At 31.3% G+C, this 17355-nt stretch overlaps 6 protein-coding genes and 2 long non-coding RNA genes across 18 annotated transcripts in view; 4 read left to right on the top strand and 4 right to left on the bottom strand.

The window, feature by feature from the left end:
• The window catches only part of LOC115233146, a 2638-nt gene extending 1673 nt beyond the window's left edge, over positions 1-965 (top strand). For 4 of the 5 annotated variants that reach the window (XM_029803426.1, XM_029803425.1, XM_029803424.1 and 1 more), the window contains exon 2: positions 524-965. In XM_029803426.1, coding sequence (XP_029659286.1) covers positions 537-944 — 408 coding nt within the window. In that variant the 5' untranslated portion in view covers positions 524-536 and the 3' untranslated portion in view covers positions 945-965. Of the gene's footprint in view, positions 1-429; positions 451-523 lie in introns of those variants that run through there. The other variant, XM_029803428.1, reaches the window with a different exon arrangement.
• Positions 942-2713, top strand: LOC115233142 (methyltransferase-like protein 25). The gene is made up of 4 exons (XM_029803419.1): positions 942-1533; positions 1613-1964; positions 2229-2326; positions 2404-2713. Exons 1-4 carry the CDS (start codon positions 949-951, stop codon positions 2635-2637), a joined length of 1269 nt encoding a protein of 422 aa, XP_029659279.1. The 5' UTR covers positions 942-948; the 3' UTR covers positions 2638-2713.
• On the bottom strand, positions 2714-4497 carry LOC115233144 (cell division cycle-associated protein 7-like). The gene is made up of 3 exons (XM_029803420.1): positions 4265-4497; positions 3429-4136; positions 2714-3342 (listed from the first exon to the last, which is right to left on the bottom strand). Exons 1-3 carry the CDS (start codon positions 4322-4324, stop codon positions 3184-3186), a joined length of 927 nt encoding a protein of 308 aa, XP_029659280.1. The 5' UTR covers positions 4325-4497; the 3' UTR covers positions 2714-3183.
• An 835-nt stretch (positions 4498-5332) lies between these two features.
• Positions 5333-7487, bottom strand: LOC115233147. The gene is made up of 4 exons (XR_003883732.1): positions 7369-7487; positions 6757-7011; positions 5811-5842; positions 5333-5639 (listed from the first exon to the last, which is right to left on the bottom strand). It is a non-coding gene; the product is annotated as an uncharacterized LOC115233147 (long non-coding RNA).
• On the top strand, positions 5490-8730 carry LOC115233140 (ornithine aminotransferase, mitochondrial-like). Of its 4 annotated transcripts, none has more exons than XM_029803416.1 (5): positions 5490-5599; positions 6307-6428; positions 6682-6986; positions 7374-7704; positions 7791-8730. In XM_029803416.1, exons 2-5 carry the CDS (start codon positions 6354-6356, stop codon positions 8379-8381), a joined length of 1302 nt encoding a protein of 433 aa, XP_029659276.1. In that variant the 5' UTR covers positions 5490-5599; positions 6307-6353; the 3' UTR covers positions 8382-8730. The 4 variants fall into 4 exon arrangements, with proteins under 4 accessions (XP_029659276.1, XP_029659275.1, XP_029659274.1 ...); XM_029803415.1 differs by having other exon boundaries at positions 5493-5599; positions 6221-6428; XM_029803414.1 differs by having other exon boundaries at positions 5496-5599; positions 6216-6428.
• On the bottom strand, positions 7961-11255 carry LOC115233148. The gene is made up of 3 exons (XR_003883733.1): positions 11137-11255; positions 10767-10944; positions 7961-8081 (listed from the first exon to the last, which is right to left on the bottom strand). It is a non-coding gene; the product is annotated as an uncharacterized LOC115233148 (long non-coding RNA).
• LOC115233141 (ornithine aminotransferase, mitochondrial-like) lies at positions 10208-13173 on the top strand. Of its 2 annotated transcripts, none has more exons than XM_029803418.1 (6): positions 10208-10506; positions 10567-10956; positions 11142-11446; positions 11683-11883; positions 12151-12376; positions 12658-13173. In XM_029803418.1, exons 2-6 carry the CDS (start codon positions 10578-10580, stop codon positions 12822-12824), a joined length of 1278 nt encoding a protein of 425 aa, XP_029659278.1. In that variant the 5' UTR covers positions 10208-10506; positions 10567-10577; the 3' UTR covers positions 12825-13173. The 2 variants fall into 2 exon arrangements, with proteins under 2 accessions (XP_029659278.1, XP_029659277.1); XM_029803417.1 differs by having other exon boundaries at positions 10209-10349.
• Positions 11673-15902, bottom strand: LOC115233138 (zinc finger protein 70-like). Of its 3 annotated transcripts, XM_029803408.1 has the most exons (4): positions 15631-15899; positions 15441-15566; positions 13759-14781; positions 11673-11907 (listed from the first exon to the last, which is right to left on the bottom strand). In XM_029803408.1, the coding sequence occupies exons 1-4, from the start codon at positions 15874-15876 to the stop codon at positions 11899-11901; spliced, it is 1404 nt and encodes a 467-aa protein (XP_029659268.1). In that variant the 5' UTR covers positions 15877-15899; the 3' UTR covers positions 11673-11898. The 3 variants fall into 3 exon arrangements, with proteins under 3 accessions (XP_029659268.1, XP_029659267.1, XP_029659266.1); XM_029803407.1 differs by lacking the exon at positions 11673-11907 and having other exon boundaries at positions 12924-14781; positions 15700-15902; XM_029803406.1 differs by lacking the exon at positions 11673-11907 and having other exon boundaries at positions 12924-14781; positions 15631-15901.
• Positions 15903-17355: the final 1453 nt, after the last annotated feature.

Below are 17355 nucleotides of genomic sequence, written 5' to 3'. Positions count from 1 at the left end.
TATATATATATATATATATATATATATATATATATATATATATATATATATATATATATATATATATATATATATATATATATATATATATATATATATATATATATATATATATATATATATATATATATATATATATATATATATATATATATATATATATATATATATATATATATATATATATATATATATATATATATATATATATATATATATATATATATATATATATATATATATATATATATATATATATATATATATATATATATATATGTATATATGTATACATACATAGTTTACTCTATAATTATTTGATTTATGTAATAAGTATTACATCTAGAAGACTTTTTTTTATGTATATTATTATAATTTGATTTTTAAGTAATTTTTTTGTATAATTTCTCTTATATAAATTCTTTTGCATTTTAATAATTAAGGAAAAAGGTTAATGGAACAATCATCTTATTATAAAAAGATAAAAATAATGTGTATAATCTATAATTATGTATCTTTTCAGTGTTAATATAAGTATGTCTCAAGAAGAGAAGGATTTGGATATAAATAAAGCTTTTGAAGATTTATTATTTACGGAAGAAACTGCACAGAAATCAGGCTACGAGAAAGGATACAAAAGTGGTAAAGAGCAATTGTTAAAGGGATATCATCTTGGATACCATAGAGCTAGCATAATCGCTGCTCAATTAGGATATTACAGCGGAGTCTTGGAACATTATCTGCAAAATAATGATACTGATGAAAAAACGATAACGATAGCCAAAAAGCTTTTGAAAGATATTCGCAGTACTTTTCCTGATCATCAAGATGATAATTTAGACATTCTAAAAGCTGTAGAAGATATTAAATGTAAATATGCCAAATTCTGTTCATTAGCAAAAATTAATTCACTGTATCCTGAAGCAGAAAAACTTGAATTTTAATGTAATGATAATGGCGGAATACAAAAATTATTTTGAAAAAACGTTGAATTTTATTAGTATTTATCAAGAATTGATAGATTGCCATTTGGTTGACTTTATTACCGAAAAATTGTGGGACAAATGTTTACCAGGGAAACTGAAATCAGAACTCGAAAGTATTAATACAACTGACGATATTTGGATGGAAAATAATACAAGTCCCGAATTGAGTAATTTCATACAATTAACAAGATCACTTTCTTTAGAATCGTGTTCAGCTGTTATATGTGTGGATGATTTACTAAAACTATTACCGCAGTTTCCTAGTAAAGAACAATCAATTAAAAACAAATTTATTGAGTCAAAGTCTCAATTAATGAATACCAAGAAATCATATGAAATTGATGTTCTTGGAAAAATTATTGCCGAAATGGCACTTTCCACTCACAGTTTAGTAATAGATGCTGGAGCTGGAAAAGGATATTTGTCGACATATTTATCAGAGCATTTTGATGTTCCTGTATTAGCAATTGATTCATCGCAAGCTTGCCATAAAGGTGCAATAAATCGTCAGGAAAAAATTCGAAAAAGAAAGCAATCGCTAACAAAAGTTTGTGAAAAATATTATGTTCAATTCTATTCTACAGTTTATCACAATCTTAAAAACTTTTAATGTCTTTTTATTTTAGATTCGATATGTAGTTCAAGAGTTAGACGATACAACTGATTATAACAAGATAGTGAATACAAATTATCCTGATTGGAGTGTAAATAGAAATCTGATTTTGACAGGATTACATACTTGTGGAATGCTTGTGCATTCTGTAATGAAAGCTTTTTTACATGCAAAGGACATTCACCTGCTTTTTGTAGTCCCATGTTGTTATCATTTAACAGATGAATCATTGAGTGGACGTTGGATTTTCTCTAAAAATGCTAGAATGTTGGCTCAACAATCTATTGAAAGGAGTAGACTTAATAAACATTTTTCTCCTTCATTATTTTACAGAGCTGTGTTACAAGTTATTCTGCATTCTATGGGTTAGTATCAAAACAAATACACCCATACACACACACACACACACACACACTCATTGATGCTCTCTCTCTCTCTCTCTCACATACCTGTGTTACAAGTTATTCTGCATTCTATGGGTATCAAAACAAATACACCCATACACACACACACACACACACACACACACACACTCATTGATGTTCTCTCTCTCTCTCTCACATACACACACACATACCTATTTTATAAAAGATCTATAATGTAAATGTTTCTTATATAATTTGTAATAGGATATTATAATACTAAAGTTGGTAGTGGTGGACCATTGGATAATTTTCCAGATTATGCAAAATGGGCCTTATCCAAAATTGGAGTAGATAATAAACAGGTTTTTATTACACCTAAAGTTATTTTCTCATTATTTGTTCAAATGTTATAGAAATTTTATGGAATATATAATTTCAGATACCATCTACTCGTGCATTGCAGGAAATATATCAGAATCACATACATTTTAAATCAAAGTTGCATCTCTTTCAAATATTAAGAATATATATAAGTTCAGTGGTGGAAGCAGCGATTATGTTGGACAGAATAATATTTCTACAAAATAATGCCCAACATTCGAAGATTGCTGTAGTACGCTTATTTGATGCAACGGTCTCCCCCAGATGTTATGCAATATTTATGATAAAATAAATGTAATAAATACAAAAGGATGATATATGGAAGATATGAAAAGATGGAGGAAAAAAGAATAAAAGATTTAACCAAATTAATAATACAAATATCAATTTACTCACAGAAATTATTTGTCATGCTTAGTATGATTATGAATAATTTAACATGTTGAATGCTATCAATGATTGACATCGATTTGTCTGTGGCAAACTAATTAAAATACTTGTATAACAAATCACAACACTTTCGTGAATCAATAATTTTCAAACTTTTGTTAAAATATATATAAATGCCATAGAGATTTACCAATGAGATAAATGTACTATGCATGATTATATGAACAAAAATTCAGTCATATTATAATTGTTTTCAATGATAAAAATTTTTGATATAAATGAGACATGTAAAATTTAATCGACATTCAATGTATTAAAATATGCAACAAATGGCTAAAACATGAAATAAATTTTCAATTTTATAACTTTCACTGAAATGTTAGTCAATATTGATATTTACATAGCTGATCTTCTTATGTACTTAATTATGCGATGGATGAATGTTTCGTTATGCATTATCAATTTCTGCTGCTTGCAAATAGTCCATAACAGACGAATATCCTTCCTCCCGTACAGTAGGGGCTAAAATTCCTGTAGGACAAAGCCCGCTTCTAGTTCGACATATACTACAATTACACAAGCCTCTGCAAGGTGGACAAGCCCAATCCTAAAAAATTGTAATTAATTAACGTTATGAAGATTGAATCACTGTTTTTACAATGCAGTACCAATATTATAAGAAGTCAAACTTACCGGATCTTTTAATGCTTCTATAGCACTTTCGCCATATCTTCCTTGTAAACATGGGCCACAAAACTGTCCTCTAATACCCACACATTCTCCTGATCTGCAAACTGTTTTTGTATCTAAAGTCTTCTGTCTACACTGGTGACAGCTTGTGCCATTGAGTTTACAATATGTTTTCAGAGAACTTTTCTTCGCTATATTGTCTAACATCTCTTGCGTGATCTCATCCACCGATGGAATACTTTCAGGATCATAGACTGATTTTGTTACTTTGTAAGTTCTTCGTTCTCGTCTATTTTCATCAAAGCTGTCATCGTCATACATGTTTTTTTCTTCTTCTTCTTCTTCATCCACATCACATACACCCATTTTCATTAAATCGATGGAGCGTTGAAATGGCTTTGCCCATGGAAATAAAACTCTCAATTTGGGTCGATTACGACGTTTGGATTCCGATAAATCGTTTTCTTCATTCTCATTCTCAGAATCATTAGATCTATCGCTGCCGGATGCCTTTTTCCTGCTTCTAGTGTTATATGTTCGACGAAACTGCAGACGTATTCCATTACCACTGAAATTTTCCAAATCTTCCGAAGACGTTCTGCGCCTTTTTTTGGACGGTTGGTTTTCGGAATCATGATCGCTCAATCGTTTCTTCTCTTGTCTTTTAATTTCGCTCGTTTCTTTCTTTATGTCTTTGAAGAGATCTGCAAACTATATAAATACATTATATTACAAATAACCGAAATATTCTTCATCCATGATCCAAAGGAAGATTTAGTTTTCTCTTCAAAGTAAGGTTATTCATAGTTTTCTTGAATGAAAAAAAAAGAAATACTTACAATTGCATTTCTCTCGGATATATTTTTTTGTCGGAGAGTTTCATAGTCATCTTCGTCCATGTGTTTGGTCAAAGAATATTAAAGGTATTGGAATGAAAGATTCACCGAGTTTTTCGTAGGTGATATCGGTAACAAGTATTCGTTTCAAGCATTTCAAACAGTTAAATTCAAATTCATTTAAATCGCTTTGCGCATCCACGTGCGCATTTTTGGCGCGAAAGAATCTACAATTGCTAAATATATAAGCATAGCTGAGTCGATAATAGTACTCAAATGATACAAATAATTTTACAGTATATATAAATCCAATTATGCTAATAAAATAACGATTCAGTATTTTCTTTGCTGACACTGATATTAAGTAAAATTTTAGTGATAATACAAATTGCAAATATATAAATAAGTTTTATATTGAAATATGTTATAGTAACGTGAAAATGTTTCTTATATATAATAAATAAAAATAAAAAATAAAAATAAATATAATAAATAAAATCGGACTCTTATACATACATTTGAATTCTCAAACAAGTTGAAAGTTATTAAATTAATGGAAGTTTCCATTTTTTTTTTTATGCCAAATAGAAAATTAGCAGTTTTCTCATTTGCATAAACAGCAATTAAATAGATCGAAAACTGGTTTATAAACTCAACGAGATTAATCGTGCTTAAAATAAATATTTTCATATTGTTGATATAATTCCAAATATACGTGTGTGTTTTTATGTTATAATAATAAATTGATTCTTATTCTGTCATAACAGCAATTTTTTAACAGCAAAGTACAGTTTGTTGTTGACTATTTTACGATAAACAATTTTGCTTCCGCAGCAAATATATATTTCCACACATGAATAAATTACCCAACACAACATTTTTTTGTCAGTAACATAAATTTTGCTGTATATCGAATATATAATTATATAGTTGTGCAGTAATAAAATTTGGTTGCTTTCGACCAAAAATATGCAATAATAGCGACAGTTTTTTAATAGCAACATTTTTTTACACAGGAACTAAAATCGCTGTTATATATATATTTATCAAAGAATGTAATTGCAAAAATTATTTATTTATTCTGTATAAAAGTCGCCTTATATATACATATATATTGAGCGTATTATATAAGAATGTATTGCTCTTATCGGCGATAATATGCACGACAAGGACAGATGTATCGGTGGGAAAGTAATAGAACTTGTATTGACGTACATGTAAGCGAGAGGTATATAGTATGATGTTATCCTTTAGTACATTCTGTAGCACGATTAAGATAAATAAAACTTGAACTAGAAGCAGAAGAAGAACACACATTTATACGCCAAAGTTACTGCGGTAAGTTGGTTCGTGTACGTGTCGTTATAGTGACAGTGAGCTGTAAGAATTAATACATTTGTTAATCTATTAATGTTATTAATTCTGACCAAAAAATTTTATTACAAATAGAAGATGATTTAACAAATTATTTTTCTTTAAATTTTTGGTATCTAATTTCCAATCGTTAACCGTTAATTAAAGTTAATTAATTAATTCGTTCGTTGATTACTTAAAGATTCCAACATCATAATCCAGTGATATCTAGAAAATAAAAATAATTAATATGACTGATCTTAAAATTCCTTGTATTATAATTATGGTCTTTGAAAGATTAAAAAAAATAGATTAACGAAATGTCCTACAATTTGAAAAATGTTTAAATAATTTATAATATAATTATTATTGTGTATTTTATTAGTGTATTTATTAGTGTATTTTCTATAATTTCCTATAGTTTTAAAGCTCGTTCAATAGAAAAATTGTAAATAAATTGATAATGAGGGATAAGTGGATAAATGGATAAATTAGAAATATATTTTCTTTTTGGCAAATATTTAAACTAAGTAATATTTCAAAATTATAAAATTGCTGGATTCCGGCGGCAAACTTTCACTTTATCACAATTACTGCACAGAACAGCAGCTGTTCGCGAACGCTTTACAACGGACTACTTAGCTTATAACCAGAGAACTCTAATATCAAATCTCTCGGTCGTGGTTTCGCAGCTTATTGTCGTACGCCTTAACAAGCAAGTACCTCAACAATTTCTTCAATGGACCCATTAGCGAGAGTAGCACTACTAAATATCAAAGGATCGGCAAGAATGCTATTATGCTCTCGACCTCAGGTAATATATATAATAAATAATAATTTTACCCTATTTTTCATATAAAAAAATTTTGTCTTATAAAATAATTATAGTTTATATAATATTAAATATATATAAAAATCATACATGTTATTTTTAAATCATTTTTTAAAAAGTGATTCAATTTTATTTCTCTCTATATAATTAACTTTATTATTAAGGCTTTAAATGTATATGTATATATATTTTAAAATGTTTTAAGGATGAATTAACTTAAATATCTCTTTTTTAGAGCATTCAGTGTTGCAGAAAGCTTACATCTCAACAAGTATTCGATCGTGAATCTAAGTATGGAGCTCATAATTACCATCCACTTCCTGTGGCTCTGTGCAAAGCTCAGGGTGTTTTCATGTGGGATGTCGAGGGTAAACGGTACTTTGACTTTCTAAGTGCTTATTCGGCGGTTAATCAAGGTCATTGCCATCCAAGAATTTACAAAGCGATGATCGATCAAGCGAAGACTTTAACTCTGACGTCTAGAGCGTTTTATTCCGACATTTTGGGTGAATTCGAAGAATATATTACGAAACTTTTCGGGTATGTAATGTGCTACCTTTGAAACCTAAGTATATATTGATAAGATTAATTGATAACAGAGTATGAGATCAGAGGATGAATATGTGTGAAAGTAAAAGTAATATAATAATCTATAGATAACTGTATAATCTACACATAAGGTGCATTTAAAATTATTTCGAAAATCTTATTAATATTTCGGGAATAAGAAGGTTCAAGATATATAAGACAAAATTGATTTTAAAACTAAAATGCGATGAGACTTTATTAAATAAAGACGATACCGCTGAAAAAGAAAGCTAATAATATTTCTTTCGAAAAGATGTGTGTATAGTTGTACAATTTTATCATATTTATTCTTAATGGCATCACGGAAAATTATTCATATTTAAATATTTCATACCTTAGATATGATAAGTGGCTACCGATGAACACGGGCGTGGAAGGTGGCGAAACGTCATGCAAATTGGCACGTAGATGGGGATATTCCTGTAAGGGCATACCGCATAATCAAGCGAAGATAGTATTCGCAGAAGGCAATTTTTGGGGAAGAACTATGAGCGCCCTCTCCTCCAGTACCGATCCGATTAGCTACAATGGCTTCGGGCCATTTATGCCAGGCTTTGAGATTATTCCTTACGACGATCTTCCGGCGCTCCAGCGAATTCTCGCTGATCCAAACGTCTGCGCCTTCATGGTGGAGCCTATCCAAGGTGAAGCTGGCGTTGTGGTTCCTAAGGTAATATTCCATGAAAACATTTAATCGTAAGAATTTATTTAAAGATTTTCAAGCTTTTTCTTTAAATTTATCTTTCTTCCGGAAAGGATGGATATCTGAAAGGAATCAGAGAACTCTGTACAAGATATAATGTCCTATGGATCGCAGACGAAGTACAGACTGGTTTGGCGAGAACAGGAAAGCGAATTGCCGTTGATCACGAGAACGTAAAGCCGGACATCCTAATCCTTGGTAAGGCCTTGTCTGGAGGATTTTATCCAGTTTCCGGTGTGTTGGCAAATGACTCCGTTATGCTCACCATCAAACCCGGTGAGCATGGATCTACCTATGGCGGTAATCCCCTGGGATGCAGGATCGCTCTCGAGGCACTTCGTGTTCTGGAAGAAGAAAAACTTGCCGAGAACGCGGAAAGACTCGGTCATGTGCTCAGGGACGAATTGAACAAGCTACCGAAAGACGTGGTCACTTTAGTAAGGGGAAAGGGTCTTTTGAATGCCATCGTCATTAACAAAAAGATCGATGCTATGGATATCTGCTTGAAATTGAAGGAACGTGGGCTTCTGGCGAAACCAACACATGGACATATTATTCGTTTGGCACCGCCGTTGGTTATTACGGAGGAACAGATACGTGAGTGCGCGGATATTATTTCTAAAACTATTTCTACTTATAATTAACTAATATCCGATATAAATAATTATTTTAAAGTATACATTAAAGTCTATTTTGGACGATTTATATAATTTGCGACAAAATTCGAAACAGATTCCTATTTATAATTTTATACGTCATGTAATATAGAAAACATTTTAAGAAAATAAAATACACATATATCAGCATATGATATATAATGCATATGATATATGATATATGTCACGTATGATATATAAAGAGATTTGTTTTGTATTTATCGGATTATCACAAATTATAGATCATCTAAAGTGAGCTCATGTATACTTTAGCATATTTTATCAATTCCAATTGTAATTATATTGTATTTTTCAAATAAAAATGTGTGATCAACAATTTATCATTTTGATACATTATACCTACATCGTTCTAATCTACCTCATGTTGCATAAAACTTTATTTGAACAAGATACAATATCCGTCGCGATAACGTTCATGCAATATCTTAATGATAATCTACAATATGCAAGTGCTATCAAAAGAGTTCGATACTTTTGACAGATTGAAATTATCAAGTGGTATATATTGCGAGGATTAAACGATTGACATACATTGACGTACGATATATCTATCAAATTGCAGATGTTGTTTATTCATGAGATGCGATTAAATACGACATATAGATGCAATGCACTTATACGATTATCGTTGCTTATGATGATTTTTTCTATTATGCAGAGAAAGTCATTTTGAATTGTATTGTTATCTCGTCATATGTTATTATCTCAATAATGATAAAGACTAACATAGCGAGAGAATGTATATGCGTGTATGTGATTTATTATGTTTCGGCCATTAATAGCCATTAAGCTTAATACGATAATGTTCTCTACGCAAATAATGATGTTTTCCTAGAATAATAAAAAAAGAGATAAAACATGTCGAAAAATATATACATGTAACTTTTTGCAATCGCCATTTAAATAATAATTCGCGTGAGATTATTTCGTGCTTTATTTCGATCAATTTATCATATCGCGAAATTATTTCTCATTCTTAATTAAATAATGAAAAACAACTAAATTATAAAATAATGTCTAATATATGTGATGTGATTATCTGAGAGAGATATGCTACATAGATATTATTTCTACAAGACTGTAATAAGTAGTAAAAGCACAGAGTAGTATGATTCTTGTTTCATAAAATGTCTGTTTTCCGGCTAGATATACTCATTCAATTTATATCATTATAAACTCAATGAATAGCTGAACGAATGATATATGTCTTTTTCTTCTCTCTCTTTTTTATTGTGATTTTTACTATTAAATATTAGACATATATTATGTCTATTATATTTTTAATTTTCTGAGTAAAATATACATTATTTAACAAATCAAAGTCTGTTATTAAGATACATAATCCAAAACTTTTTTAAGTATTATATTTTCAAGATTTATTCAAAAATTTAATCTTTTTTGCATATATTACAAGTCTGTTCTTTATAGTTGAACTGGCTGCATTAGTTCAGAGCTTATCTTTCTCCTTCCAGTGTGGAGAGAAAAAGATAAATTCTAAACTAGTGCAGCCAGTTCAGTTATAAAAAACAGACCCATAATCATTCTATCAAATTCCTAACAATGATAAAAAAGATGCTTGGAAACTGTATTAACAAAAGAATTTAATCCAAACTGAATAATTTTGTTTTCTTTATGTATCATTAATGTAGAAGCTATCTCAGATTATTGTTTGTCATTATTCATTTACTTTGGCACACTGGCGCCCCTTTATACCTTCAGTATTATACTCTTTATCAGATATGATTTCTTTTGTAACGGTATTTATTTTAATCCATACCTGTCGCAATGCTTGTGTACATGATGCCAGTAAATAAGCAACCATATCTTTTGCCATATCTTCTACCAACTTGATATAAAAGCAAGATTGACGGAATTGTCATCAGACTATTTCTCGGCATTTTATACTGTTACTCGTGTTAAGGAACAAAAGAGACGGTAGTTTTTTGTGCATATATTAATATTATATTAGTGACTTATTTCATATAAAAATACTATGTTTATCAATTAATTAATTGTCTCTCTCTTTCATTATATTTCGATTTTATAAATTATTATTTTTCTTTTCGGATAATTTTACTTCGACTTATTAAAGGTAATAATGTAAAATAAATAAAAACAATCGTATATTAACGTATTTATCGATTATAAACAGGGTGAAAAAATATGACCATGCAATCCGTGAGGCAAAGGTTCTTCAATATTGTAAAAGAATCGGAAAAGAGGAGATTCTTGACTACCCAGCAAGTGATCGATCGCGACAACAAGTACGGCGGTATACACTTCAAAACGCTACCGGTTGTGCTATCCCGTGGAGAAGGGGTCTACTTGTGGGATATTGATGGAAAGCGTTACCTTGATTTTCTGGCGGGATTCTCGACTGTCAGTCAGGGCCACTGCCATCCGCGTCTAGTGAAAGTCATGAGAGATCAAGCTGGAAAGCTGGCGCATACATCAAGAGCCTTCTACTCAGAACCTCAAGGCGAATTAGGAGAATACTTGACGAAACTTTTGGGATGGGATCGGTTTTTACCTATGAACACAGGTGTGGATTCATTTTAAGAATTTTTATAAAAAATATAATAATATTTTTTTATTCCTATTAGTAATTATCGGAAAAAACCGATTTATCGTCTGTTTAGTACTATTTACAAGAAGTATAAATTCTATATTCCTATATTGCGGAAAATTGTCAAAATTTTATAACTTTTTTTGTTTTACTTACAATAGGTGTCGAAGGTGGCGATACAGCCATAAAATTGGCCAGACGCTGGGGCTACAGAATAAAGAAAGTGCCGAGTAACAAAGCTACCGTTGTGTTCGCTAATGGAAATTTTTGGGGCCGTTCATTGGCGGCTTTGTCGGCCTCATCGGATCCAAACTGTTACATAGATTTCGGTCCTTATGTACCCCTTTTTGAGAAAGTGCCATACAATGACCCGGTTGCTTTGGAGCAAAAATTCCAAGAGAATCCCAATATCTGCGCGTTCATGATGGAACCTATTCAGGGAGAAGCTGGTGTAATAGTGCCAACTGTAAGTTAATGCAAAGATATATGGCATTATGAATATTGTGTGACAAGCATTGTTTAATTTTGTTGTTGGTATGTGATGAGAATATTAAAGAAAAGTCTCATTATTACTTGAGTATCTTGTTTCTTTGCTAAATGAAAACAATGCGAGCACTTGTTCTAGCTATCAAAAAACTGGAGCAATATCATTACCTTTTTGTAAGTAGCCAATATCTTTTTTTTTCTTTCTGTTTTGTTCAGGATGGTTATTTGAAACGTGTAAGAGAACTGTGCACAAAATACAATATTTTATGGATAGCCGATGAGGTGCAAACTGGCCTCTGCAGAACTGGTACGCGTTTGGCAGTTGATTACGAAGGTTATAGACCGGATATCCTTATTTTGGGGAAAGCACTTTCCGGTGGTATGTACCCGGTATCTGGCGTTCTGGCGGATGATGAGGTATCCGACAAGACTTTATTGCAGCTGTTAAAAACATTTGTTTCTTATTATTCAATATACATGTAATTTTAGACAATTTATAAAATATTTTAATAATCATGATTTCGTTCACGCATCTTGAATTGTTGAAATTGTATGCAAGTACGATAACGCATATTTACCATCACGTAGAAGCTCCAAAGTACCGCTATATTCGATGCTAATCGCTCGATTGTTTCGATAAAAATCCATACTAATTATCTAATATATTATCTATTATAATTTCAGATAATGCTCTGTTTGGAGACGGGTTCGCATGGAAGTACCTTCGGTGGGAGTCCGCTTGGAAATAGGGTTGCCCTGGAGGCGGTTAAAATCTTGGAAGAAGAGAATTTGGCGGAGAACGCAAAGAGACTCGGGAATATTCTAAAAGAAGAGCTGAGTAAGCTGCCGAAGGAAATCGCGACGGAATATCGTGGACGTGGTCTTTTGGCTGGCCTCGTCATCAACAAAGGTATCATCAACAAGTTACTCGATTAAGCTATCACCGATAAATGGTCGACAAATTAAAACTTTGTTATCGTGATACGAGCAAAGATAAAAATATTTGCTGATGCGCACGGAAATTTCGAATCATATCTTGCAACTTTATTCTGTATTGTCGATATCTTTATACGAAAAGATAAAATGATAAATAGATTATACGTCGAGCAACGTTTCTGTATTATACCTATACAAGAGATACTAAATCTTGTCATATATGATATAAGTATTTGATGAATCTTTTGTTTATAGAGTTTGCTGATGGTTGGGATATCTGTTCGAAGCTGATAGATGCTGGATTGTTGTCGAGACCTGCGCACGGTCAAATTATTAGGATATCACCACCATTAACAATCACGGAAGAGCAACTACGAGAAGGCATAAATATTCTAATTACAGTCCTAAAAAGTTACATGTAAAGGATATAAAATTTCGTCAAAATTACATGATAACCATATTTTTAGCAAGTAAAAAGTTGTTTTATTAGCAAGTAAAACATTGTTTTTGTTCATTATCTAATTTACTCCAAGAAAAGCTCGTTTAAGATTTCAGATTTTATTTTATTCTTCAATAGAGCATGAAGACAATAATTAAGAAAATAAAAATAATATTTAATTATATGAATATAGATTTAAGAAAACCTTGCAATTATAAAATATGTTTTTACAATAGCCATTCATTTTTCTATGTACATAATATGTATATAGAAAACACAATTTTTTATGTACATATAAATTACATTTATCAAATAAATTATATATGTGATTCATTGTGCCTTTTTAAATGTCTTGTCAGACTGAAAGACTGTGAAAACATTTGGTTACATTGATTACATTTATACATCTTTGAACCAGTATGTAAATTTAAATGCCGTTTTAAATGATTAGCTAGTTTAAATCTCTTTCCGCATAATCGACATTGATGTTGTCGCAAGGCGCCGTGCGAGGCTTCATGGCTTTTAAGATGACTTGATTGCGCAAATCTCTTACCGCATAATTTACACACGAAAGGCTTCATTTTAGTGTGGATCCGTAAATGTTCAACTAAATTACCTTTTTGTACAAAACGCTTGTCGCAATATTCGCATTTGTGCACCCTTGACGTCTTGTGTGTTCGTAGATGCATTTTTAAATTATAATTTTGACTAAATTTTTTATCACAAATCTCACATTGCACTAATCCTTTTCCAGTATGAAGTCTTTCGTGAGCTTTCAAATTCTTTAAAAGTTGGAAACGTTTATTACAAGTGCTACATTCAAATTCCTTGTTCTGTGATCTATCGCTATCACTTTTATTATGTACTTTTATGTGTTCCTCTAGATACGACGGATATGAAAATATTTTATCGCATACCTTACATTGATGCACATTGGTTTTGGTGTGTAATCTCATGTGCGCGTTGAGTTTGCTCTTTGATGCGTAAGCTTTGCCACAGCTCAGGCATTTGAACGGTTGTTGACCGGAATGAGACAATTGATGAGCAAATAATTTAGATTTTTGTGAAAATTGTTTCAAACATACTTCACACTGGTGCTTCTTCGCGTGAACATCTTCCGTGTTTTTTATATCGGATTGTTTATAACTATTATCAGTTGAACATCCGTGATATTCGATTACGAGTTGCCTATCTTTTTCAGGTGCCTTCATAAATCTCAAATTTTCCGTGATTGATACGTTATTTTCAGAGTGTATTGTTACATTTTGTATGCGCTCCGAACTATTCTCTTGGACACCATCCAGATCAATATTCTCTGGAAAATTTATATTTTGCATTCCGTCATTATCATCCACAGTGGATCTTTGATACGATAGATTCTGAATGGGATTATCAACAGAATGAATGGACCTTTCGTAACTTAAATTTTGTGGAATATGATTAGAATTTTCACATATCTCTATATTTTCATTATCGCACGATATATCAACATGTTCCGTACTATGTGTTATATTATGACTTATTAATTGTCTCCTATTGGTAAAAGTATGATTGCACAAAGAACAATGTAAGGCACAAGCAGCGCGACTCGAGTTTTCTTCGTTCAATGACATAGCATGCACCATATTTGATCTGACTGATGGAGATAATTGCATATTTATGCTACTATCATTGGCAAAGTTTGACCCAACATGAGTAAAATTGAGATACGGATTTTGAGATTCCACAATGTGCATGTGTTGCATAGGTATGTTATCCTGTATAAAAGGCAAGTGCAATCGATTGTGGGCATAAAGTTCTTGATAATTAGTAAACACAGCACCACATTCCACACACTTTAGTGTCTTGTGAGAATTTTGCACAGGTATAAATCCTTGATTTTGTTGATTTTGATAGAGTTTGCAGCCAGAAACGGTAGTGTACGACGTTAGTCCAGATACCTATTTAAATATACTTGGTTGTAATTTTACATATACAAGGATGTTTTAGAAATAGGTGGACAAACTTTGGAGGTGAGTCCTCCACACAAAAACAAGAAAAGATACTTATGTTCGGAAATGTCCTGTTTTATGAGTTATAACTAAAAGATTATATTCAATTCAGTATCATGGCCTGACTTAAATCCATTACATTTTTATCTGTGGGGACACTTAAAAGCTCTAGTTTATGCAATTAAAATTGCAAATGAAGAGACGCTTCACCAATGCATCGTAGATGCTTGTGAAACCATTCACAACCGTCATGGGATCTTTGAAAGGATGTGACAGTCCACGATCTGATGTGTTCAAGTGTGCATTGAAGCAGGTGAAGAACATTTTGAGCATTCGTTATAAATTGTGAGTAGATAAACAATTGAACTAAAGATGTATTCATTGGTCATGTGTCATTGTAGATATATTCTGTCAGTTTTTGTCGTTGAAATCTTTCGATTATAATTCATAATCTAGGCATTTCTGAACATATGTTTATATGACATTTTTTTCTTGTTTTTGTGTGGAAAACTTACTCCCAAAGTTTGTCCATTATTTCTGAGAGAGAGAGAAATATTCTGTATAATTCCATATATTATTTGTTCATATATTATGATTTGTACTGGTACCTTCAACGCTGCTTGTCGCAAAGCTCTGTCTGCTGCACGGCATTGTTCTCTGTATAAAAGAGCCGACTCTGCTCTGGTGACGCAACGATCGCACATTTTCTCCGGTAAACCATCTCCTTGCCAGACCTACGAGTATCCAAAACACACAAAATACGTTCACAAACTTGAAGAGACAAGATATATCGCTTACCTCCAAGCAAGAAAGCGATCGTAATTTAGCGGCGAGTGACGAACCAGCCGGGCCCACGAACAAGCATACCATTTTGTCGCCGTCTTCCCTCAAGCATGTGCGACACAATTTACTAATGTTCTCGCTGTCAATCTCTTTCGTCACTATAAACATTTTTCCACCGTCCTCTTTCTTTAACCGCTTTCGGAATTCTGTCAAATTCTGTTTTCGCGGAAAGTCTCCGCGTGCATAGATATAAATATACATAGATTCACACAGTGTCCGAGATCTATATCCAATATAAAATTTTTGTTTTTAGAGCAGGGATTGAATAAAACTTTTATAAATAAAAAATATTTGTGAACTTATAACTTTCAAATAATTTTTTTTCTGCTTTGAGTTTAAATTTTTACATTAATATTTATTAAACATTGCTGTAAAAAGTCATTTTTAACAGTTTTATTTTATATTCATTATTTTAAAAATTATGTTCTGAAGAAACATATATTTTTTAAAGTTTAAGTTTATTTTAAGGTAAAATATAAAAGATAGAACTTGTTTTAATTAATATTATCTAAAGAATTAAAAACAAGATAGACAGAAGAAAAAGATTTAACTTTAAAAGTAAGATACTTTCCAAATTATTTTCATTAATATTCGTTCTCACTGCTTGATCATCTGCAACTTTTTTCTATTTTCAAGAAAATAAAAGTTTCCCGTTTATTTAAAATTTCATGAATAAAAATTTTAGAGTAAATGGACTTCATTTTATAACTGTTTTTTGGAAAAAATAAGATATAAGTAGAAAAATTCCTGTTATTTAATAACTAATTTGCAAATTTTTACAGTTTTGTTCAATTCCTATTTTGGAGCCAAAAATATTGCTAGCTAAAGTCACTAGAAAACATGCTCTTCTATTGGATATCGGACATCGGTAGCTAGTCTATGTACTTTATCTCTCCGCGGTAGTTACGCTGCCATATTTGATTTCTCGCTTCGCTGACGTAAGATGGCGCAACCGTGTCACATAGTTGCCGTTAAAACGACGTCATTGCGATTAAAAGCGCGAACAAGTTTCGATGGTGGTATTTGAACGCGGCGATGGATCGTGTATCGGTGGTTTCGTCGAATCACAATAGACTCCACGCATCGATTGTGCGTTTATTGCGGTCGTTTCGGGACACGCGTACCGATAAACGGATATTAAGTTTCGCATCCGAATTTGCATCCGTTTCAATGCAACCGGGATATTGTCTCGCACGGAAGGGCTTTCACTGGCAGAGGTACTGTGTAATTGTTTTCTTTTCATTTCCTATATTGATACTTTGGCGTTTGGTAAATATTGCTTGCGCGATTGGACGTAATCCATATATATTTTATTTCACTCTACTCTTAGTGTATATATGTAACTCGATTCAATTGTCTCTACTAAAATCATTGCACACAACATATACACGTACACAGAATAAGTTTCGAGAAATTTCTATTTTTTTTATTTTATAAATATACATGGATCTTTTTAGGTAATATAAATATATTTGGAAAAATATGTGAAATATATATATATACATAAAAGAGAAAGGTTTATATCACACCTGTATATGTAATTTGATTCAATTGTCTCATCTATACTAAAGTCATTGCACACGATATACACATACACACACACACATACATACATACATAAAATAAATTTCGAGAAATTTCTCTTTTTTATTTTACATTAAAAAATGTGTAATATATATA

Source organism: Formica exsecta, unplaced genomic scaffold (genome assembly GCF_003651465.1).
Source record: "Formica exsecta isolate Colony F162 unplaced genomic scaffold, ASM365146v1 scaffold160, whole genome shotgun sequence".
Lineage (NCBI taxonomy): Eukaryota > Metazoa > Arthropoda > Insecta > Hymenoptera > Formicidae > Formica > Formica exsecta.
Note: the sequence above shows the minus strand (reverse complement) of the source record. Positions and strands in the feature narration are given on the sequence as shown.